The sequence below is a fragment of the Carassius carassius genome, chromosome 31 (genome assembly GCF_963082965.1).
Source record: "Carassius carassius chromosome 31, fCarCar2.1, whole genome shotgun sequence".
Classification (NCBI taxonomy): Eukaryota; Metazoa; Chordata; class Actinopteri; order Cypriniformes; family Cyprinidae; genus Carassius; species Carassius carassius.
Window position 1 is genome coordinate 998,440 of NC_081785.1, and position 25,701 is coordinate 1,024,140.

At 35.1% G+C, this 25,701-nt stretch overlaps 2 protein-coding genes across 3 annotated transcripts; both read right to left on the reverse strand.

Moving 5' to 3' along the window:
• Nucleotides 1–8,106: 8,106 nt before the first annotated feature.
• On the reverse strand, nt 8,107–12,220 carry crls1 (cardiolipin synthase 1). The gene is made up of 7 exons (XM_059518406.1): nt 11,681–12,220; nt 10,598–10,735; nt 10,359–10,488; nt 9,979–10,064; nt 9,437–9,505; nt 8,548–8,639; nt 8,107–8,463 (listed from the first exon to the last, which is right to left on the reverse strand). Exons 1-7 carry the CDS (start codon nt 12,041–12,043, stop codon nt 8,373–8,375), a joined length of 969 nt encoding a protein of 322 aa, XP_059374389.1. The 5' UTR covers nt 12,044–12,220; the 3' UTR covers nt 8,107–8,372.
• A 284-nt stretch (nt 12,221–12,504) lies between these two features.
• On the reverse strand, nt 12,505–25,523 carry mcm8 (minichromosome maintenance 8 homologous recombination repair factor). 2 transcript variants are annotated; one of them, XM_059518404.1, is made up of 19 exons: nt 25,449–25,523; nt 24,876–25,067; nt 23,812–23,904; nt 22,036–22,118; nt 21,791–21,940; nt 21,610–21,713; nt 19,497–19,695; nt 19,176–19,261; nt 17,550–17,698; nt 16,712–16,910; nt 16,600–16,630; nt 16,311–16,451; nt 16,066–16,207; nt 15,777–15,972; nt 15,409–15,628; nt 14,337–14,546; nt 13,609–13,685; nt 13,143–13,332; nt 12,505–13,059 (listed from the first exon to the last, which is right to left on the reverse strand). In XM_059518404.1, the coding sequence occupies exons 2-19, from the start codon at nt 25,048–25,050 to the stop codon at nt 12,967–12,969; spliced, it is 2,538 nt and encodes an 845-aa protein (XP_059374387.1). In that variant the 5' UTR covers nt 25,051–25,067; nt 25,449–25,523; the 3' UTR covers nt 12,505–12,966. The 2 variants fall into 2 exon arrangements, with proteins under 2 accessions (XP_059374387.1, XP_059374388.1); XM_059518405.1 differs by lacking the exon at nt 25,449–25,523 and adding an exon at nt 25,330–25,447.
• Nucleotides 25,524–25,701: the final 178 nt, after the last annotated feature.

The following is a 25,701-nucleotide window of genomic DNA, read 5'->3' on the forward strand; positions in this document are numbered from 1 at the left end:
TTAGTCTTTCCTTTCCTACAGAACAATTTCTAATACTTGTGGCAGATGTTTTTGCTGCTATTTTCGCACCACAGTGATGTCACTTCCTGGAGGATGATGTCACTGAGTGTTGTGCTAGTTCTAGGGACAGTTTATTATGAATCTATTATATGAAGTACTTTGAATTACCTTCTTTTTTATAGTACTTTTTATTTATTTGTATTTTGTATATATATATATATATAATATTAATACTTCAAAATATTATTTAAAAAAAACTAATAATATCACAATGATAAGAATATAAAACTGATGTCCTGATGTGACAAAAAGGAACATCCACTCAAATCAAACAAGTCAAAATTAAGATTCCTCCACGTTTACCTAACTGTGATAAAAATATTATGGTGATCATATAATTTGTAATAAACTGTATTGAAAAAAAAATTAATAAATTGGCACGTCACAGGTCACCTAAAAAAAAAAAAGCACAATTAGAAAGTGTCAGGCTACATTCCATCACACACACACACAGTCTCTACGCCCAGTCCAGAATTATCTTGTTGCAAAAGGTTGAAAGGAAAGATCTAAATGAAAGGCAAGGATATAATCATCTCTGCATGTGATGCAACCCATCCGAGGATTTACAGGCCGACATGTGAGGGCAAGCGTTTTTACACCCACAGAAGAAAATAAAAAGCTGCCAATCTCTGAGACGTGAAGAGGACATGCTGGACTCTAAAACAAAAAGACAAGCATCCTTTGTGTCCAAACCCACACGTCCCAATGCATCTTGGGACACGCAATGTGGGCAAGGTGTGTAAACACATCAGGGTGTGCTGTCATCGCTTTCAAGTGTTGCTGGTGAATACATTATTAAAACAGTGGAGGGAAAGTACATCTCCTGAATGGGACGCTAACATGCAGAAGCTTGAATCCCGCAGTGGCACTGTACACACACGTCCCACTCAGGACCACAGGCAGGTGTCTGCGGCCGGGGGGCTTTGGGAGAGCTGCCAGATGATTTTGTTTAGAAAGACAATAAGAGCAGTGAGGTTTCAGGTTTCTGAGGATGCAAACTAAGACACCGCATCTTTGCGGCTGAAGTTGGGAGTTTTGCCCGTTGTGTCCATAAAGAATAACTGTTAGCCAAACAATACGCTTATTATGGAGAATGTGTGTGTTTTGTGTGATATTTGATGGTTTTGTTCTTCTCTTCCTGACTGTGTGTGAGAAATGAATGTTGCTTTTCAGAAATATGCAGTACTGCTCCAAAGCTTGGTAAGCTTGGTAAGATTTTATAATGTTTGTATGCTCACCAAGGCTGAATTTATTAGAAAAAAAAACAGTAAAAATTGTAAAAATTTGAAATATTATTTCAGTTCAAAAGAATCTATTTTCTGTGTGAATATATGTTAAAATGTAATTTATTCCTGTGAAAAAAGCTGGATTTTCAGCATTATTACTCCAATGTTACATAATCTTCAGAAATCATTCTAATATGATGATTCGCTGCTCAAGAAAAAAAATCTGATTATTAACAATGTTGAAAACAGTTGTGCAGCTTCATATTTTAATGGAAACCATGAATTTTAAACAGAAAACTGATTTTTTTTTTTTTTGCTATTATATTTCACAATATTACCTTTTTATTGTATTTTTGATTAAAAATAAAATTAAATGCAGCCTTGGTGACTAGAAGAGACTTCTTTCTAAAACATTAATGCTTATATTATAATCAAGGTTGAAAACAGTTGTGCTGCTTCATATTTGTGTGGAAACTGTGATATATTGTTATTTTCAGGATTCTTAGATGAATAGATAGTTCAAAAGAACAGAATTTCTTTAAAATGGAAATCTTTTTTAACATTATAAATGCCTCCACTGAAACTTTTGAACTATCAAATGCATCCTTGATTAATAAAATTATTTCTTATTTAAACAGTAATTTATATATTTCAAAGCTTTCTTTGAAGGAAATCTACAATATGTATGCATTTTCTCACCTCATATTGTTACAAATCTCTGATTTCTTTTTTGGATTAATTTTAATACAGTTCACATTGCTCTCTCCTCCACACAACAAAAATGAACAGTCACTAATGTTGCTGAGATCCTAAAATGACAACAACAACAAAAAGCATCAAGAAAGTAGTTCATATGACTTGTGCATTATATTCGAAGTCTTCTGAAGTCATACAATAGCTTAACATGAGAAACCCAAACTTAAATCATCATTTGATGAAATGCTTCCCCTAGTTTTGAAATTGCATTCACATTTGAACATCTTCAGATGGCATGATGTGATATATCAGTACTGAACTTGATAACAAGCACTAATTAAATGACTAATGTTAGGGAACATCATTCTAGCTGAGGATGAGGAGCGTGAACTCTGGCTCAGGTCACGAGGTGAGGTATGTGTAGGAGTGTGCATGCAGATGTTTGTGGATGTGGTTATGAATAAGCAGATCCAATGAGTGAGCGCTGCACAAAAAAAAAAAAAAAAAGACCATATTCACAATAGTTACAAAGTTAGTGTTTACTGTGAAACCACAAATTAAAAAAAACATCTCCTTTAAACCACATGAGACACATTCTGAACTTTATGTAGGAATATTATAACCACTAACTGTGTTAAGGAACTAATAATATACTTTCGATGTGACATTTAAACAAAGAGTGCACCTTAAATAATTTGATGTTTATGTTGTTACGGATTAACATCCACCAAAACCTATGAATCATAAACAAATACAGTATATTCTGCATTTACAAAAGAGCACAAATGTATTAAATACACTTTGTTGAAATAAATGCACAGTACTACAGTACATTGAGTTAAATGAAGAAAAGGTCTGCCGAAATGGATGAAAAATGAAGCAATGCTGCCCTCTGTTGAGTTCAGGAGAACACAGAACACTGATCATAAAGAAAACACTAATATAAACCAAATGACACTTCTGTCTGTAATGAAAGTTAATAAATAATTATTAAGTTATATGTTTTTTATTCAAAATGTTTATTGCTGAATTACTCTTAAATATGTCTGAATGTTATAAAAGTATGTGTATGAACAAATACTTTTTTTGGTCATGCTTGCATTCATTACTCATTGAGCTCTAAAATATAGTTTCATTATGCAAACACAATCTCATGATAACTATATTGGCATTATTTCAATTAAAGTGAATGCAAATTAATACCAAGTGTCTTTAAAAACTTAAATAATAATATTATATAAAAATAATTATATTATATATTTTATAGTATAAAAATATATATCACAATGCTTGTGAAAAATACACACACAGAGATATAATTAATTAATTAATTAATCAAAGACAAAATAATAATAATAATAATAATTTAATTAATATTAAAAAACCCAATCAGTCAAAAAATATATATCAGGATCACAAGAAAATCAGCCTCTAAAACACAGCTTAAAAGTAAAATTATTGAAACGCATCAAATGCATCATTTTATATACATCACACTAAACTGTAAATGTTTTATCAGTTAACCTAAAGCTGTGCTTCATATGGAAACCATCAAAATTGAGAAATATGTAATATAAGTCAATCTGGCTACATCAAATGACCAAAAAGTGATTTAAAGGATCAGACTAGAAACAGCTTCTCAAGATCACATCTGCAAACTTTCACTTTTTGCATGTTATTTACACAAAAACAGTTCACTTAAAATACCTATAGTGGGAAAGAGAATCCCCTCATCACAGCCCTCATTAGTCAAGTGTTATCAGGAGGCTGTCAGCCAAAAATCCAGGAGGAATGATGTCCATGCAGGGTGAGCATGGTGCCGGGTCACTCCCACACACACACACACACACACACCATCCTAAACAACTGGTTAACAATTTTACCTGATGACACCTTCAATCATGTCTTTTAATCTGTAATCTTAAAATAGCTCATCAGATATTTAACGGAAATGAGATGTAGAGCAGGATGAACAGACATGACTGAGAGGGAAACTATCGCTTTGGTAAATGTGTGAAACCTCGTCAGATACGAGCAGCGTTCACCGGTTAACTTCCTCCCCCTTGATCTCTGCATTCCTCAACTCGTCCTGAGAAACTCAGTCAAACACGATTGTTTCTGGCGCTTTATACATTATAAAATCCTGAGACTGAGACTGAATCTCTCCACTGAGACGGATGAAGATCTGTGTGAGTAAATCAGAGACTACATTGTGTTCATATGAGAAATATAATGAATTTATAATGAATATAATGCAAATGTCTCTGAACTGAAGTGGATAGTTGACAGTCACTGTTGTGTGTCATTTATGATGCTGAGAGTAGAAATGAGAAAGGAAACTGGATTTTTATTGTGTGCACATGTAACTTTTGAATGATGATGGCAGAACACAAAATTTAATAACTTGCAGAAAGTTGTTCAATTTCCTCATAAGCATGTAAAGATTTCACCTACTATATGTTTAGATGCTCAAAAATGAATTAAATACAGTTCACATCAGTGTTATTTTAGTTTTTATCAATAGTTTGAATTGAATTGAACTCAATTTTGTTTTGTTTATATTTAGTTTTTTTATATTTCATTTTAATTTTAGTTAAAGTTTTAGCAATTTTGTTATAATTTTTTTTATTACATTTTACATTTTGTTGTTGTTTTAGTTTTAGGGAACTATAATAACCCTGGTATGCATTATACAAAAGCGTTATGAGAAACATAGTTAAACATCACTTAGTGGTTTTCAGTTTGAAATATTCATAAAGAAGTTTAAAGCAGTCCTGTTCTGATTCACTGACCTTAAATTTCACATCTGAGTTATATTTCAAAGACATTGTTGGTGGCCACACTATATGCTGTGGAGGAAAACAGTTGAAAGAAATATATATTTATATTTCACTATAATAAAAAAAAAGTTTTGGTCTTAAATTTTTAAATCAACTTTAAGTCATTAAATTAAACTGGCTCAAAATTTTTTGAACCTAAAGATGAAATAATTTTGATTATGTTAAAAACATGTTGTCATAGATTCTTGGCCATATCGTTTTTTAGTGGTCTTAAAAAGCTTTAGTGTCTTTACTGATGAAAATGTGTATAGTGAAATAAAGTGCTCTGATCAACAGATGATGCACGTGACGTCACACTATGTTGTGATGTTTTTCTGGACTGCTGTGTGTGTGAGAACACAGGATCCTCCAGTATTAAACTCCAGCAGTGCAACATCACCTCTGTGTCTTCACATCGGAGACAACCCCAAACCTAAATGTGGTATGAAAAAGCTATTTTATATATACAGTACAGACCAAAAGTTTGTACACACCTTCTCATTCAAAGAGTTTTCTTTATTTTCATGACTATGAAAATTGTAGAGTCACACTGAAGGCATCGAGGGCTATTTGAGCAAGAAGGAGAGTGATGGGGTGCTGCGCCAGATGACCTGGCCTCCACAGTCACCGGACCTGAACCCAATCCAGATGGTTTAGGGGTGAGCTGGACCGCAGACAGAAGGCAAAAGGGCCAACAAGTGCTAAGCATCTCTCGGGGAACTCCTTCAAGATTGTTGGAAGATCATTTCAGGTGACTACCTCTTGAAGCTCATCAAGAGAATGCCAAGAGTGTGCAAAGCAGTAATCAAAGCAAAAGGTGGCTACTTTCAAGAACCTACAATATGACATTTTCAGTTGTTTCACACTTTTTTGTTATGTATATAATTCCATATATAATTCCACATGTGTTAATTCATAGTTTTGATGCCTTCAGTGTGAATCTACAATTTTCATAGTCATGAAAATAAAGAAAACTCTTTGAATGAGAAGGTGTGTCCAAACTTTTGGTCTGTACTATATATATATATATATATATATATATATATAAAGGGAGAGAGAGAGAGAGAGAGAGAGAGAGAGAGAGAGAGAGAGAGCTATTACTACTGAAATATTGAGATCAGTAAGATTTAAAAAAAAAAAATGTAATTAATGAATGTTATGAAATTAATACTTTTTTTTCAGCAAGGAAACATTAATTTGATCAAAAGTGACAGTAAATATATGCATAATGTTGCAAAATATTTCAATTTTCAAATAAATGCCATTCTTTTTAAGTTTCTATTAGCCTCATAAAAGATTCCTGCAGAATAAACTGAATCAAAGTTTCCACAAAAATCTGAAGCAGCACAATCTGCATTGATAATAATCAGAAATGTTTCTTGAGCAGCAAATCATCATATTAGAACGATTTCTGGAGGATCATGTGACACTGAATACTGGAGGAATGATGCTGAAATATCAGCTTTACATTACATTTTTCTATATATTCATATAGAATTTTTTTTACTGTAATTTTGATCAAATAAATGCACACTTGGTGACCAGAAGAGACTTCATTCAAAAACATAAAAACAAATCTTAGACAAACTCTCTCTCTCGGCCTGCAGTATATACTTGTAGTTAACAACACACTACAATTCGTGAGTTTTGCTTAAAATGTAAAGCATTACAAACAAATGATGTGTTTTCATATGGACGTCTTTAACTCCAGTTCAGAAACCACTCTCCCAGTGTCATCGACTGCAGTTTCTGAATCAGTCCTCACTAGTTTTCATTCCAACATCTCTGGAATCAAGTACAGCAACCACTCCAACAATCTCTAAGTTCACCGGAAGAAACAAAGTTCTCGACCAAAACACCAACACAGAGTCCTATGATAGTGGATGAGGTGGAGCATAAAAATCAGGAAGATGGACGAAACACAACAGAGTCTACGAACTGCAGCTTTGACCCTTGCAACGCCGCAGGATCATCAGGCCCTGAATGCACCTCGGTCTGGATGGGTTTAAACACAGAGGGGTTTTTCTGCAGTCTGTTAGTGGTGTGTGGAGTCCTGATGCTGATTGTGGCAACACTGAGCTTCTGTCCGTATAAACAGTGTAAGAAAGCATTGGTGGAGAACCCACATCTCACCCAGTTAATCTCTATCCCCAACCCAGCATTCTTCAACCCATAGAAAGAACTCATGTGGAGAAACATACCTTTTCATTAGCAGCTGCATGCTAGAAGAACTGGCTCATACAGAGGAACTTAATGGAAAATGTTCTCCAAATAAAAGTTCAGTAAAAAAAAAAAAAAAAAGTAATAAGTTCTATATATTCTTAAACCTTACCTGCATAGTTGAGTGAGTGTGCAATACAAATTCCTACTATTGGCCAGAACTTTGTCCATTTATAAAATATATTCGATTTTATGAATTAATGTGCTCATCCACAACCAAATTAAAATATTAATAAATTTTTGATAGAATCCATTCAATTAAATCAATGCACAATGTTATTAATGTTAACTAAAACTAAATATATATATATATATATATATATATATATATATACACTTAAATTTTAATAAAATAAATGTTAATTGAGATAAAGTTATATATATATATATATATATATATAAATGGGTAAATGTTTACTAAAATTACTAAAATTAAAAACTAACTACATAAATGAATATATACATATTTAAATAAATAAAAAACAAGTTGGCAATATTAATAAAAAAATGATAATAAAATATATATAAAACAATACATATTTGTTAAAAATGACATATTAAACATTAAAATAACACTGTCAGTACATCAGTAAAACAAATATATCAAAGCAATGGAATAAAATAAAATAAAGGCATTGAAGGATTTTGAAAACATACATGACTTGCTCAAAAAAAAAAAAAAAAAGATTCAAAATGCTCAAAACAAACAAAAATGATAAAACATTTTATAAAGATAAAACATCGGTAGTTCATAGAAACCTATTAGTCAGTGTAAAATGTAAAATTGAATGTACTTAAACATTGCATTAATCTCATATTATTTATAGTTTTATAATCTTGTCTAAACCAGCTACGGTAGTTCAAAAGGAGATAGGTTTTTACATTAAAGTAACTTGTTTTTTACTTGGGGAAATTCATGTGCAATTTGGACTTTACTCCTAGATAACATTCATATTTTTAGACTCTTCTTATGTAAAAAAGTATACTGTCAAAAAGGATTGGTAAGAAATGAATCAAAAACGCTAATGACTCAGTAAAGATCAATCTACACTCTCACTATTGTAGACACACTATACGCACAAATGTGTTTTTGATGTCCATTTTTATTCTGAAAGTTGACCCAAAGTTCATTAAAAGTGATTTTAAAAAAAGTTATATGCAAACCATATAACGATCAGAAGTGACAACACATGGATTTAATATCATAATCAAAAATATTAATCATTTTTGTCTTCGCACAGACTAACGTGACTCAATTACAAAAGATAGAGCCGGGCATCAATTTCCATTCTGCATAAAGACTGATTATCCAAACGTCTTGGTCGAAGCTCAATCTCAGATGACTGTACAACTACTTTGTCTTGTTCAGCACCTCAACGGTCTTTTTACCGTAATGATAGTAACTGTAACCAGATGCTGCGGTCGTCAGAGCGGTGATGTACCTGCAAACAAATTTATTTAACTGGAGTCAATGCACAGATGATTGATGTGAGGATGTGATTGAGACTGGAGCAGTGAAAGCTCACCACAGTGACTGCAGTAAAACACTGTCGGTGTAGTGAAACACCGGCGCAGCCAGAGACGCCGCCACCAGAAACAACTGCACACCCGTGTTCATCTGAAACACACACACACACACACACACACAGTTTTCTATATTAACAGCAGCTTTTTTTTCAAACAAAACAATATATATATTTATAATAATAATGACCATCACAATAGTTATCATTGGCCAGAAGAATCAAATATTCATGCATTAAAGATATATACATGCATTCCTGGTTCAGAGTCAATCAAATCAGATTTTGGGAAAAATGCAAAGTGAAACATTACGAAAACCGTAAAAAAAAAAAAAATGACATATTAGGACCATGCTGATGAAAATATATTACCATTGTACAGTAGAATGTGTTTCTTAAAGTAGTAGTAGTAGTAATAATAATAATAATGAACTATTAAAATTGTATTTTTATGGAATATCACAATTAACAGTAAACTTCTGTAATAAAAAGATGTTACATTTGAAGCATTACATTTGATCGCATTTGATCACATTTAAAAAAAATAATTTAATCGTTAATGATTATGCCTTCATTTGATTACCACCGTTTTATAAAACAGTTTTTAAATGTGTATTTCTTTTTATAAATGTTTATTAAATCATAAATTAAATAAAAAACTAAATTTCTAAAAAAAAAAAAAAAAAAAATGCTTAAATGTTAAAACATTTTTTACATGTAAAATATATTATTGTTTATAAATTATAACTTTGCTAAAAAAAAAATTTTAATTCAACTTATTACACATACTTTTTGATTATTCAAATTTTATTTAATTGATTAAAAAATGAGAACTAATACATGCATTACAACAAGGTTTTATGAAGAGAGAAATCTTAGTTTTGGTAAACACCTTGCTGATGAGTGTTGGTTTCAGCCGGGCAGTGGTGTAACACGGGTTGAAGAATTTACTGAGTGTCACCTGAACAGACAATAAAGACAAATAATGTGATGGAAATCATTCCATAAACAGTAATAATAATTCTAGGCACTTTTAACTTCTAGCATGTGAAAAATTGTTACCCCGTGACCTGTAAAACACACAGATCCGCAGAAAATAAAGCAGTGTAACACTAAAACACAATTCTGACTACACAGTGCATCAATAAAGGAAAAAACTACAGTCCGATTAAACATTGCAAATGACAACTGCATTAAAACCTACTGATTTAAAGATGTTGATTGTGTATGTAGAAACAACATATCTAACGTTTACTGCATGCATAAGCAGTGATTGTTCTGATCATGATTATTCAAATATTTCGACTTGTGTGCATCTGATTTTCACTGTCAGACTCAGAACCTGACTGTTGCACTCCATTGCATTTCTTTTAAACAGCTAATCACAATGTGACAATAAAGCACCAAAGGAATGAATGAAAGCTGAAGACTTACTGGAGGTGGAACGGTTTTAAACCGTACATAAAAAACAGCAGCAATCAGTGCTACATCTCTGGAGATGATGAGTGCTGTCAGTGGAGCTGTGAGGAAACACAAGACGCTGCTTATTAAAGACCGTTTGATTTATCTGTGTTTTCTGAGATCTTGAGTTGCTAAGTAAATATGGACTGATGTAGCCTCATGAAGGGAAATATAAGAACACAACTAAACCAAGATTGTGACACTTAACCACAGCTTCCTCGAGGAGGATTCTTCCTGTTCTAAGTGTACGATGTGTATGAAGCAAAACTTTATTTTGGGGGGAACTATCTCTTTAAACCTGGGTCTGCTGGTCAAAATGCAATAAGGGAATTCTCATGATGTGTTCATCTCACCTGGGATGAGTTGTGCATATGTCAGACTGATGTAAAGAACACTGATAAGAATCTTATCAGCCAATGGATCCAGAGCGCTGCCCAGAGCCGACTTCTGATTGGGCCAGTTACGTGCGATGTAGCCGTCCAACTGAAGGAGAAACCAATGATCAATAAAACAACATCAGCTTAAGGACACACTGCATTAAGCCTTGAAATAAAACGATCAAGCACCACAGATCATATTTGCTTTATTCTACCAGGTCTGTAGCTCCAGCCAGAACAAAAAGCCCCAGAGAGACGTGGAAGTACTGCTCCATGATTAAGTATCCCAGGACAGGAGACAGAACGATCCGGGCAACACAGAGGTAATTAGGGATCGTCCATGGATTCTCATACTGCCAATGGAGGACATTACGTGACATAATGAATATATGCAAGAAGAAAAGTATTTTATGAACACTTAAAATGCATGAATGTTGTTTCCGTGGCCGACCATGTTAACTATGCACATGATGCACTAGTGCTAATTAGTGTTAAAATTTTTTGTCTTTTCTTGTAAACAGTAAATCTGCTGACTTGTATTCAAACTGTACAAATTTGTTTAGCTAAATAATCTGTTCATAAGTGTGCATCCTTCACTGTAAAATGAACAAAATAAAAATAACTATTTTTCTTGTTTTCCGAAATGCAAAATAACATAAAATACTAAGTCTTGTTAAAAAAAAAGAAAACGAAAAATACATGTTATTCAAAGGAAAAATAACTTTTTTTTTCTTTTCTTGATTTAAGCATAAACTTTGTTTTTGGGGGGAATTTTTATTTAAATATATTTTAATTTAAGAAACATAAATAAATCAAGACATACATCAATAAACTAAATACTTTTTGATAAAAAGAAATTGATAAATGTATAGATCTAGATTGAAAATAAAGACAAAAACTAACTAGAATGGACTAATTTACACTGGTATACTATAAAGCATTCCCATTTCAAATATAATTTTGAACAAAAAAAAAAAATGGTATTTTAGTCGGATTATTATTATTTATAATGATATATGCATTATTTGTGTTCATTTTAATCTTTTTTTATTGTTTACTTTATATTGAACAGTAATAATGTTATTAATGATTAATCCTTTTTAATGCAATTATTCAGACAATTCATATTTTACACTAATTTACTTTTGTTTATTATTATTATTTTAACAAAGTTTAATCTAGTTCCACATTTCTACACTATTCTTTCTCTGACCCTCCTGTAATCTACTTGATCCCAAGGTTAAAACAAGTGTCAAAAGGTCAAATAAAAGGTTCAATAATGCGCCTGATCCGCTCACCAGCTCTTTAAACTGGAAATGTTCTTCAGAGGAAGCGTCTGCTTGATCTTCATCCCTTTTAGCAGGTTTTTTGTCTCCCAAGCCTGGTTTTCTAGATGCTTCAGTGCAGTAGAGACTGAAAGCATTGCTGAGTCTCCAGGGATGTGTCTGTAGTTTTGATCTACAGAGAGGGTCAGCTCTGTGAAGGTCCAGATCTGCTCTCTTCAGTCTCTGCAGCCATCGCAGGGGTGATGTAACGTTAGTGTTCTTCAGCGAGAGGTTTGCAGGTGTTTTGTGGCAGGTGGCAGCAGTGCTGGCAGTCAGTCTGTGTGTGTGTCCTTTAACACAGCTCGACCAGCTCTTCCTACAAGCTGCCAAAAACATGTCAGCGGCTTTAGCGCAAGAAAACTAAATTATAGATATCCCCGAACTGTCCAACCGAGAAAGCAGTAGCATATTTCGAAATTAGTTCGTTCATATTATGTTATTTTTGAGACATTCATATCTGTCGACCCACGTTTCTAACATGCCGTGTTCCGATCTGAATGTTTACGACAGTTGTCAAAAGGGGGCGGGTAATTAAAGGGAACGCGCTCTAAAAAAATAATAATAATTGAACGCAGTCTATAAAATGCGACATATTACGTTATATAACATATAATATATTCTTGATTTTGGTTGGGGGAGGAGTGCAACATTAAATGTAACGCTGTAAAATTTATTTTTAATATTCACAAAACTGTTTCATAAACTAATAAAATTAAACATTAATAGTAGAATACATCTAATAAATGTAACGTGACATGCCATAATAGATAATCGTAATTACTTTTAGAATCTGTCACTTATTTTTGTTTTCTTTATTTAGATGGCTTTTTATAATGAATACAGCATTGATATGCATTAGCATGTTCTTTTGTTTTTAATCTGTTGTATTTACATTTATTGGCTGGACATTTTTACTGTTACCGATAATGGTATAAAGTTACTAAACAGACTTCAGCATTGAACACAGGAGCATCTGCTGAAAGGACACAGCCTACAATACAAAACTATTTCAACATTGTTCATAAATGTGGTTACTGTTTGATTTTGTACATAGTATGTATAGGAAAATACTATTTATAAGACAAATTTGTGTGTATTTGTGTACATGACAACAATGTACATTTCATAACATGGAAATACTGAAGCACCATGTAAACATACATTAAACTGTGTGTTATAAATACAATATGTGTTGCGTTAAAAAACAAACACAACAGTGCGAGACAGGAAGTGTGTAAAACATCATAAAGGTGGCTGATTTATATGGTTTGAAGCTGATAGGTCCTGTGGCCTTTCTTCAGAAGGTAACCCTGCTCATTGAGCGCACCGATGAAGCCCTCGAAATCCACAACCTGAGAAAAAAGAATTGGGAAGAGCATTAAAAAATGTAAATGCATCATCTGACAGCATGGTATGTGACGTCAATGAAGTTGACCTGTATTTGCAGATCTTTGGCGAGCTGTCGTAGCTCCTGGAACTCAAACATGCTTTTGCTGGTGCGTTCAGAGAGTTTGTTTAACGCCGTGACAAATTTCTTGACTTTGGAGCGGTTACTCATCCCAGAGCCCAGCTGAGAGCGGTCGAAATCCAGACGGCCAAACTCATCAGAGTAAGTGTCGGCCAAGCTGAACACAGAAAAACGAGTGCATTTTGTAGCATGGATTGACTATTTCTTTTTTAATCAATTAAGGAAGTATAAACTGAGAGTGCCATATAAATTTGAGGATGTACAAAGAGATTAAAAAGCAATGCAGACAAGTTCAGTAGCTTGCAAAAACTAGCATTTTTTCAATATTTCAATTTGATTTGGTTCTACATAAATCTGCACTATTTAGTCACAATCATAACACATCATCCCCATCTTTCTATGTAACTTAAAGAGAATGCAGCGTTTGAGTCACCTGTGTTTCATGATCTCCACGACATCCTCTGCATCACTTTGCGTAGCTTTTTCTCTGAGCTCAACACGAGCTCTGGCCTGCAGATAGAGAGAAAACCTTCTGATTGTCATGCAGAGACCCTACATTTATTATTTAGACCTAATGAAATCACTTAGTGCATGTCTGAAAAAATAGAAAACAGACCAAAGATACTGATAAAAATTAAGATGTTTAAATGTTTTTAAAAGAAGTCTCTTCTGCTCACCAAGGCCACATTTATTTGATCCAAAATACAGTAAAACAGTAATATTGTGAAATATTGTTACAATTTAAAATAACTGAATTCATACACACACACACACACACACACACACACTCACAAACACACAAACACACATATACATACATATACATATATATATATATATATATATATATATATATATATATATATATATATACACAATTACTGCATTTTAAACATTCAAATAGAAAAATAGAAAGATTTATTGTATTTTCAAAATGCAAACACTAACTCATGGTTTTGATGCAATGTGGCTTTGATGTAAATTAAAGGCTTTTGACCATTTAAAAAAAAGAACAGGAACAGGCAACGTCACCACAGGAAAGAAAAATCATCTATTTGAAATAAAAAGAATAATAAAACAAACACAGAGTGTAGTAAGTGTTGTGATGTCTTCAGTAGAACTGATCTAATATCGCGGTCATCCTGTGGTGATTTGGGTCACCTCTGTGAGTCGGATGAGGGACTCCAGCTGGCGGGTGGTGATGGGTGTGCTGTCGGCCGTCTGGTTCTGTTTGCGCAGCTCCAAATAAAAGTCCTGCAGCACCTGTGCAGCCTCTGCAGAGAGAGTGGGGTGAACGTAGTGGCGGGCGTAGCCCACGTACTTCCGCAAAAGCTGGTGAGGGATGGGGTCAAATGCCTCTCCTGGAACCAGCTACGGACAAAGAGAGATTAACATTAGTACAGCTGTACAGCACTAATAGTGTTTGGTGCATTGAAAAAAAAAAAAAAACATTTTGTACAGCATACATTAAGTCAATAATTTTTTATATTAGTTATGCATTAGCTAAAAAAAAAGATTTCATTTGTTAAAGATATAGTTCTGAAGATTCTGTCATCATTTACTCACCTCCACTTGTTCCAAACCAACAAAAGAAGATATTTTAAAAGAATGTTGTGACGGTAGCCATTTACTTCCATAGTATTTTTTTTAAACTACCATAGTAATTTATTTTTACCATACTATGGAATTCAGATGACAGAATACAATGTTTTGGGTGAACTAATACTTTAATATGAGATGATGATGAAAACTTGTTTTAAAGCATCCATTAATCTTATTTAACGTTCATTTCAATGTTAACTTAATGCATTATTAAAATCACAGGTTGTATCTGTTAATATTACTTAAAGGAGCTGAAATGATGAAATAAAAATGGAAAATAAAAATAATAATTAATAATAACATGAACATGAACTAACAATAATCAATAGTTTACAATATTTTAGCATTGAAATGAACATTAAATTAGATTAATGCATGCTTTAAAAAAAATTAATCGTTAGTTCATGTTAGAGAGATTGTAGAAGAAATTGTATTCTGTCATAATTACATAGTATGAAGAAAAACTTACTATGATAGTTAAAAAAACTCAACTGGTCACAACATAAAATATCTTTTTTTGTTGTTTTAGAACAAGTGGAGGGTGAGTAAACGATTACAGAATTTTCAGAACTATGCCTTTAACAAATGAAATCTTTTACAGTAAGAAAAAAACTAAATGAAGTGACATTACTTTGAGTGTGTCAGCGAGGGGTTTCTCCGAGGACACCTCCAGAATGGAGATGCTGGACTCCTGCGTGCTGTAGCGTGTGACCGCAGCACTGCTGATCGCACCGTTCTTTCCTGCACGCAAGGCCATCACGTGTTCGGACAGCAGGTGGTCGTGGTCCTCGTTAGGGGTGTCCAACAAGATGAAGACCAGATCAAACCTGGACAGCAGCGCGCTTCCCATTCTACAGGCACACATTGAACCACAGTTTCTGACTCTAGTGTCTTCCCTCGCTCTCAAATCTGACGTTCATTGTTGCTTTTCTTAAACCCAGTTAACTCTATAATCAACGTCTAACTAAAGCATTAGTAGTATTACAGGCATACACTCACTTCAGGTTCTCAGAGACAGTCTTGGCTTTATTGTAATGCCCTCCGACTGGATTGGCCGCTGCAATGATGGAGGTTCGAGCAGGAAGTGTGCACACAATCCCAGCTTTAGCCAGACTGATGCTCTGCTGCTCCATGGCCTCCAGAAGAGCCTGATGCTGGCTGCCCATCTTATCAAACTCATCAATACAACAGATACCTGGAGAAAATGTTAAATCTTACATTCCCAGGAATCACCCTTCCATGTTTGGATCCTAAATTGATTTAGATGTACATGTTATACGTTAACAACCTTGATCTCCCAGCACCAGCGCTCCTGCCTCAAGAGCGTAATCTCCCGATCCACTGTCCCGGGACAGAGATACAGTCAGTCCTGAGGTGGTGGTCGTGTTTCCACAAACATATACGCCCCGAGGAGCCACGTTACACACGGCCTGGACACACACACGACAACAACAGCTCAGATATGGCATTTAGATAAACTTCAACTCATCTGTCACTCATAAATGCATCAGAGGGACTTGTAAGATCATGCACCTGTAACATCTGACTTTTACCAAGTCCAGGGTCTCCAACGATGAGAATATGCGGGTCTCCTCTTATTGGGATGCGATTTTTATCATCAACATACTTTTGACATCCACCAAACAGAGTCAGAGCCAGCCCTGCTTTGACAAGCTGAGAAAACAGAGATAGCGGTCAAATTTTACTTCTCAACTGCGATATGTTCATCGTTATGAAATGAGCTCAGTAACATATGAACACCAAGTGATGCATAACACTCATCACAGTTAAATTAGAACATACTGTGAATTTGGAGACTCACCAAATGGCCATAAATGGCAGGACAAAGAGAGCTGCAATCAAATTGACAAAGTCACATCAGCTTCTTGACTTCTAATATATGCAACATGTTATAAGATCTGCATGTTACTCACTTCACTATGAGTTTGAATAAGTCCTCTTGAGCTTGAATCTCTTGGATGGCGTAGAGATCTTTGATGGAGAACTCAACTGAAGGTCCCTGGCCCTCAGAGTCAGACGCCGCTTTGCTTTTCTGACCCTTTGAGTTGCTGACTGAATTCGCCTGGATGTACAACAGGAACATGCACTTGTCCTTCTTGTTTCTGCCATTTCCTGAAGAAAGAATTAAATAAAAACCCTGAACAGGAAACAGCAGTCTTGGAAAAAGTGACTTAATATTTTAATGCTGTTGTCCAAAAAAAAAAAAAAAAAAAAAAAGCAGTCTGTTCACCTTCAACTAGCGTTTTTGGACATTCTGGAATCAAAGCAAGTTTACACTAAGAGTAAATAGCAAAATAGAAAAATTTAAATAAAAGCATTATAAATAGTAGTTATATGCTATTTATACTTAGTGTAAGATAGTGGCCTTGTGTCAGGCTATTTGCATTTAATGTAAATAGGCACTCAAATAAATTCCACTTTAAATAATGATATTATGTGGAGGGTATGACACAAACACAACACTATGATCCTTTCTGCTCAGTGAATGTGACGATCATGTACAAACTGAGTTGGACAGAAGGCCACCCGAGGCTGTCCTGTTTGTACGGCTCACTGAGGTCAGATGTAAAAATAGCACTAGCAGAAGTTTGCTGGACTTGAATATGATTTGTTTCTGTTAAGCCCTTATTTCTGAGACACTAAATGGATGATAATCCACCAGCTGTTAATAATAAAGGTGCCTTTTCAGAATCTATGTAGCACTAGCTTTCTAAAGATCGTTGCACTGCCAGTGTGGACAATGTCTCGTACCCTCTTCATTGGACACTTTAATGACCCCTGTGATGGTGACCATGTCTCCAGGCACACAGCTGTCCACGAGGTCCTGCGTGAGCTCACATTCAATAGTGCGTGGGATCCGGCCGGACTCACGCTGGTCACCTGACATCAGCTCCTGAACCCTGTGAAGAGCACAGCAAGAGGAACCAATCAGGAATGGTGTTATCTAAAACATCTCACAACAGTGTTAATATTGTTAACGAAAACTAAAACTATTACAATTTAATTAAAACAAAGTTCAAACTAAATAAAATATATATATTATTCAAAAAAAAAAAAATTCTTTAACATTTTGCCTAGGTATTTAACTGAAATAAAATGGAACTAAAAGTACTAAAATTACTAAAACTACAATTAAAATATATAGAATTATTACCAAAAAATTTATAAAAATTACAAATCACATAACAAAATTACTAAAACTTTAAATATAAACATTAAATTAAAAATATTAAAGGTCCCGTTTTTCGCGCTTTTTTTTTGAAGCTTTGTGTTTACAGTGTGCAATATAACACGTGTTCATGTTTCGCGTGTAAAAAAACACAGTATTTTTCACACAATTCACCTATCTGTATTCCGCTGTTTTCACTGTCATAAAAACGGCTGATAACTTCCTTGTACTATAAAATCCTTCCTTCAGAAATACGTGACGAGTTGTGATTGTGCCAGCGGTTCCTGTGTTGTGATTCGACAGCAGCTGAGCGTGCGCTGCCCTCCTGGAAACACGATTGGACTAGTTTTGAGAAGCAAGTGGGCAGGAGCATGTGCTGGAGATGTACTTATAATCACAGGAGCGTTTTTACTGTAATGTTTACTGTAACGTAATAGGTTACAGAAACTGTTAAACGCACCAACTTAAATAATAAAATACACTTACCGGTTGTGGTCCATAAACAACGCCTTCTCCAGACAAAGAGGGAACTGCTCCATCTTTCAGGAATAATCTTTGTGCGAAACCCGGCATTAAACTGATTGAGATTGAGGAAGCTGTCCTCAGCAAAATGTGCTGCACATAGTTTTACTTGTGGATTATAATTTTCGGGAACCGATTTAAACATAAATTGTGACCATTAATCTCCAAGTACAGCGTCCCTGGGAAGCCCAAACAAAGATGATTGGACTCAGAGATGAAAATAACAGCGTTTCGACGACATGGCCACTAACACAAACGCAGCTTTTTCTCTTCTCCTTCGGAGCACAACAAGGCCACACCCCTTTTTGTGTATTCATGTGGGCGGAGGTTAGTAAAAAAAACTGTTTTAGTGATGTCATTACTGCAGGAACTAGAGGGATGTAGTCCAAACGGGTCGTTTTTTGTAGGCGAATTCTGTTAAATAAAATATCTCACTTGGCATTGAACTTTGAGCTTTAGAATTTTACAGATATTATTTATACTCTAACAACAACATTACACACCAACTAAAGTTTAAAACATGGGATCACGAAGAACGGGACCTTTAATAAATAGTATAATAGTGTATATATATATATATATATATATTATATTTACACTGAAAGAAAAAAACATATATAAAAAAAGGAAAAATATTTTGTTCTCCTCAGATCAATTTTAATTCACACAATTATGCATTTACATACTTTACTGTCTGCCAGTCGACAGTGAGTGTGAAAGGTGAACTTCTGTTTGGAGTGAACGACCGACCACGACATTCAGTCTGTAAACACTGAGAAGGGAAAAAAAATAAAAAGTTAAATACATGAATAAATAAATAACTATGTTAGACATCATTAACACAGCAAACAGTTGTTACAGATACAATTTACTGTGTGCAATACATCAAATTTGATCTGTATTGATTTCACTGCATTTTTACATATGGCTGAAATGGCACAATACTTGACTAATATCATTTGTTGAACAAAAAGTATAAACATTCTGAAGGTGGAAGCACGCTGTACCTTAGTGGGCATGGCGTATTTCCCATCAGGCAGCGTGACGCTCTGTGTGTCTCCACAGCTGTTACAGACGAACGCAAGCTTTCTGCAGAGCGGTTTAATGTTACTCACTCTCACCACGGTGCCTCTGACCGCAACAAACTTGCCGTATAAATTTGCTCTCAGACTTTTCAAAGGAGTCAGTGGCTCGTAGTTATACACCCTAAAAGAGAGAAAACAAGCACAGTATTTAGAGATTTATATATACAACCCGAATTCCGGAAAAGTTGGGACGTTTTTTAAATTTTAATAAAATGAAAACTAAAAGACTTTCAAATCACATGAGCCAATATTTTATTCACAATAGAACATAGATAACATAGCAAATGTTTAAACTGAGAAAGTTTACAATTTTATGCACAAAATGAGCTCATTTCAATTTTGATTTCTGCTACAGGTCTCAAAATAGTTGGGACGGGGCATGTTTACCATGGTGTAGCATCTCCTTTTCTTTTCAAAACAGTTTGAAGACGTCTGGGCATTGAGGCTATGAGTTGCTGGAGTTTTGCTGTTGGAATTTGGTCCCATTCTTGCCTTATATAGATTTCCAGCTGCTGAAGAGTTCGTGGTCGTCTTTGACTTATTTTTCGTTTAATGATGCGCCAAATGTTCTATAGGTGAAAGATCTGGACTGCAGGCAGGCCAGGTTAGCACCCGGACTCTTCTACGACGAAGCCATGCTGTTGTTATAGCTGCAGTATGTGGTTTTGCATTGTCCTGCTGAAATAAACAAGGCCTTCCCTGAAATAGACGTTGTTTGGAGGGAAGCAAATGTTGCTCTAAAACCTTTATATACCTTTCAGCATTCACAGAGCCTTCCAAAACATGCAAGCTGCCCATACCGTATGCACTTATGCACCCCCATACCATCAGAGATGCTGGCTTTTGAACTGAACGCTGATAACATGCTGGAAGGTCTCCCTCCTCTTTAGCCCGGAGGACACGGCGTCCGTGATTTCCAACAAGAATGTCAAATTTGGACTCGTCTGACCATAAAACACTATTCCACTTTGAAATAGTCCATTTTAAATGAGCCTTGGCCCACAGGACACGACGGCGCTTCTGGACCATGTTCACATATGGCTTCCTTTTTGCATGATAGAGCTTTAGTTGGCATCTGCTGATGGCACGGCGGATTGTGTTTACCGACAGTGGTTTCTGAAAGTATTCCTGGGCCCATTTAGTAATGTCATTGACACAATCATGCCGATGAGTGATGCAGTGTCGTCTGAGAGCCCGAAGACCACGGGCATCCAATAAAGGTCTCCGGCCTTGTCCCTTACGCACAGAGATTTCTCCAGTTTCTCTGAATCTTTTGATGATGTTATGCACTGTAGATGATGAGATTTGCAAAGCCTTTGCAATTTGACGTTGAGGAACATTGTTTTTAAAGTTTTTCACAATTTTTTTACGCAGTCTTTCACAGATTGGAGAGCCTCTTCCCATCTTTACTTCTGAGAGACTCTGCTTCTCTAAGACAAAGCTTTTATAGCTAATCATGTTACAGACCTAATATCAATTAACTTTATTAATCACTAGATGTTCTCCCAGCTGAATCTTTTCAAAACTGCTTGCTTTTTTAGCCATTTGTTGCCCCCGTGCCAACTTTTTTGAGACCTGTAGCAGGCATTAAATTTTGAATGAGCTAATTAAGTGGATAAAAGTGTAAAATTTCTCAGTTTAAACATTTGCTACGTTATCTATGTTCTATTGTGAATAAAATATTGGCTCATGTGATTTGAAATTCCTTTAGTTTTCATTTTATTAAAATTTAAAAAACGTCCCAACTTTTCCGGAATTCGGGTTGTATATATATATATAATATATATATATTAAATGATGTTATTAAAGTTTACTCACACAGGTCAGTGTGAGTTGCTTGTCTCGTCAAAAAATGTAAACAATATTAATTATTGCCCAGTTTAATTGTGATAAATGCAACTATAAGGCACGATTAATATTAAATAGTAACATGATTTTCTGTAAAGCTGCTTTAAACCCATGTGGATTGTGAAAAGTGCTTTATAAATAACTCTGACTTGCTATGACTCTTATATAGTCAGGTAAACGGTCTCACCTGGCGCTGATATGAGGGATGTTGATTATGGGCCGTAGACCAGCAGGAAGCTCTTCCTGTCCCTGCAGTTCTGCTGCACGTCTCTCTAGATCCACAGTCAATACCTGCAGAGAAAAACATAGATCTTTAGAGATTTTGACATAATGTTTACATTTATGTAAATGCACAGCACAAAATCCACCTGGTGAATTGCCACACCCAAGCAGTCCAGTATCTTCTCAGGCATTTCTTTAAGATCTTTAGCAAGATCAGGAAGAGTGTGTGAAATCAGTTTGTTAGACAGAAGGTCTTTGTAGTCCACCAAAATGCTGCCTTTCCTTTCAATCTCATCCTGAGAGACAAAAATAATAATAAACAAAAAACTGAAATGAATATAAATTAAAAGAACACTGGAATTAGGGAGAACCATGCTATGAATTCTGATACCTTATCATAAAGCTCAATCTGCGATGTGAAGTACCGCTCAAACACTTTAATCTTCTCAACATATGGTGTACTCTCGACAAAACCTGGAAGAGAAACAAATGTACAGGTCCTTCTCAAAAAATTAGCATATTGTGATAAAGTTCATTATTTTCCGTAATGTAATGATAAAAATTAAACTTTCATATATTTTAGATTCATTGCACACCAACTGGAATATTTCAGGTATTTTATTGTTTTAATACTGATGATTTTGGCATACAGCTCATGAAAACCCAAAATTCCTATCTCAAAAAATTAGCATATCATGAAAAGGTTCTCTAAACAAGCTATTAACCTAATCATCAGAATCAACTTATTAACTCTAAACACCTGCAAAAGATTCCTGAGGCTTTTAAAAACTCCCAGCCTGGTTCATTACTCAAAACCTCAATCATGGGTAAGACTGCCTACCTGACTGCTGTCCAGAAGGTCATCATTGACACCCTCAAGCAAGAGGGTAAGACACAGAAATAAATTTCTGAATGAACAGGCTGTTCCCAGAGTGCTGTATCAAGGCACCTCAGTGGGAAGTCTGTGGGAAGGAAAAAGTGTGGCAAAAAACGCTGCACAACGAGAAGAGGTGACCGGACCCTGAGGAAGATTGTGGAGAAGGACCGATTCCAGACCTTGGGGGACCTGCAGAAGCAGTGGACTGAGTCTGGAGTAGAAACATCCAGAGCCACCGTGCACAGGCGTGTGCAGGAAATGGGCTACAGGTGCCGCATTCCCCAGGTCAAGCCACTTTTGAACCAGAAACAGCGGCAGAAGCGCCTGACCTGGGCTACAGAGAAGCAGCACTGGACTTTTGGGCAAATTTTGCATGTCATTCGGAAATCAAGGTGCCAGAGTCTGGAGGAAGACTGGGGAGAAGGAAATGCAAAAATGCCTGAAGTCCAGTGTCAAGTACCCACAGTCAGTGATGGTCTGGGGTGCCATGTCAGCTGCTGGTGTTGGTCCACTGTGTTTTATTAAGGGCAGGGTCAATGCAGCTAGCTATCAGGAGATTTTGGAGCACTTCATGCTTCCATCTGCTGAAAAGCTTTATGGAGATGAAGATTTCGTTTTTCAGCACAACCTGGCACCTGCTCACAGTGCCAAAACCACTGGTAAATGGTTTACTGACCATGGTATTACTGTGCTCAATTGGCCTGCCAACTCTCCTGACCTGAACCCCATAGAGAATCTGTGGGATATTGTGAAGTGAAAGTTGAGAGACACAAGACCCAACACTCTGGATGAGCTTAAGGCCGCTATCGAAGCATCCTGGGCCTCCATAACACCTCAGCAGTGCCACAGGCTGATTGCCTCCATGCCACGCCGCATTGAAGCAGTCATTTCTGCAAAAGGATTCCCGACCAAGTATTGAGTGCATAACTGAACATAATTATTTGAAGGTTGACTTTTTTTGTATTAAAAACACTTTTCTTTTATTGGTCGGATGAAATATGCTAATTTTTTTAGACAGGCATTTTGGGTTTTCATGAGCTGTATGCCAAAATCATCAGTATTAAAACCATAAAAGACCTGAAATATTTCAGTTGGTGTGCAATGAATCTAAAATATATGAAAGTTTAATTTTTATCATTACATTATGGAAAATAATGAACTTTATCACAGTATGCTAATTTTTTGAGAAGGACCTGTAAATCACAAACTGCCAAGAAAAAAAAAAATTATTATTAAGAAATATATTCAAAAAGTCAATAATGCATAATGGGAAATTGTGAAATATAAAACCTTCAGAAAAATAGAGTCGCCATCCTTTGTATGGACACATGATGTCAAGGGTTGCTTGACTTCCACGCACTTGACTAACTTGTGGAGTAAACCCTGTGCCACAAACAACAACATAAATCAATCACATGAAGTGGTACAGGATTCCTGCAGGGTTTAAAGGTACATTTAAAGGCTTGTCAATATGGTGTTGTGCTAGCAATGCTTCAAGGTTTTAAAAAAGCAATACCAATAGATCTCCATTACATTTTAACTAATTTTGCAAAAAAAAAAAAAAAAAAGCTTAAGGTTTGAATAGCTCTGCGTCAAAACACTAGATAATGGAAATTGTTTTTACAGTACTTTCTGATCACAGAGCAAAAAGGTGAATCAGAATATTGTTTTCCAGTGCAAATGTCTAAATATTCTTAAATCAAGATACATTTACTGTACTTGAGAAGCAAAATGACTTAAGTAGTCTCGTTTATGAAGTGATGTCATGATTAAATCAAGAACAAGTATCGGCCAATGGGCTCAGAAAAATCAGCTTAAATAAAGGCAAAACAAGTTTTCATTCCAGATAGATATTTGATCTTGTTTCAAGCATAAATGCAAACAATTTTGTTAAACTTCTCAAGACTTCAAATGCTCATTTGGAATCTGTATCTTGATTTAAAGATGTTTAGATATTTCTAATGGAAAACAAAAATACTGAGGAAGATGTTATTTGTTTTTTCAATGCATGCAACATTTAATGCTGTTTTAAACACACTTTTAAGCAGAAAGAAAAGATTTTTAAAGCCTTCATTTGTATAAATACGTCTTTGTAAGACCCGCAGAAACCCTGGTAGTAAATGTCAGTGTAACAAAAATCCTTCAGAAATAAATTATAATTTCTTAAAAACAAAATTATATAATTTATTTCCTAGAAAACCTGGTATTGTGTACTATGAATATTGTCGGCTCTGCTACTAATTTCTCAGATGCTTTGGATAAATGCATAAATATAAATTACATTATTTTTTTATTAGTAATAGTAGTAGTTTGTTTATAAACAAGCTATGACCTATAGCTGACAAGACACTTACCATGTTGTGTATTGTTGGTGGAACAGTTTCCTCCTCCTCTGCTCCACTGGCGGCCTCTCCACCCTCTGTACTGACCATTACTCCATCCTCTTCCTCCTCTCCACCCTCCTCCTCCTCCACCAGCAGAGTTGTTTCCACCCCTCCATGACCCTCGGGCAGAACCCTGACTGCTCATTCTTCACCTTTTGAAGTCTGAAAGCAGAATCATACAGCTATCGATGTGACACAGATCGTCCTGATAGAGATCAATATCAACAATATCATCAACACTTCTGTTTCTTTACTGACTCGTTCTCATCATGTTTATTATAATCGAACATGTATGCTATTATTGTACTATGGAATATTATAATAATCTAGACTAAAATAAATCTATATTGGTGAAATCTGTGCTAGAATTAGCCAAATTAGCGAAACAGACACAAATAACCTGGACTATTTAACTAAACGTTACCTGCTGTTTATTATTTTACAACGGCTCGAATTAACGTTATAAGAATGGACGTTAAAAAACATAAACTGAGAGAAATTAACACATATTTTATTAAAGAAAGATATTTTAACAGATCTTACCGTCTACTGCCACTGTTTGTTTACTTCCTCAGTCGGTGACGTCTGGTGAGGCTTCGAGTTTGGCGCTAATGTGACGCCACTTCCGTTCGTGCGCAGAGCCGAAAACATCGTATTATTCAGTAAATATTATTTCTCTACATTTTAAAAAGCTACATTTAAATACATTTTAATTTTACAAAACTCGCTTTCCGATTATATGTGCAGTACGTGTTTTTACCCATTAGCTTATTTTTTTTCATTTGTTAATTTATTT

Coding starts and splice junctions, on each gene's coding strand:
- crls1 (XM_059518406.1), bottom strand. CDS start 12,043: ATGTTTTTGGCAGCTTGTAGGAAGAGCTGGTCGAGCTGTGTTAAAGGA. Junction 10,489..10,597: donor TGGCTGGAGCTACAGACCTG/GTAGAATAAAGC, acceptor TTTCTCCTTCAG/TTGGACGGCTACATCGCACG. Junction 10,065..10,358: donor ATATGCACAACTCATCCCAG/GTGAGATGAACA, acceptor GTTTCCTCACAG/CTCCACTGACAGCACTCATC.
- mcm8 (XM_059518404.1), bottom strand. CDS start 25,050: ATGAGCAGTCAGGGTTCTGCCCGAGGGTCATGGAGGGGTGGAAACAAC. Junction 23,905..24,875: donor CACCAACAATACACAACATG/GTAAGTGTCTTG, acceptor TTTGTGGCACAG/GGTTTACTCCACAAGTTAGT. Junction 14,547..15,408: donor CCCTCGCTGACACACTCAAA/GTAATGTCACTT, acceptor CTTTGTCCGTAG/CTGGTTCCAGGAGAGGCATT.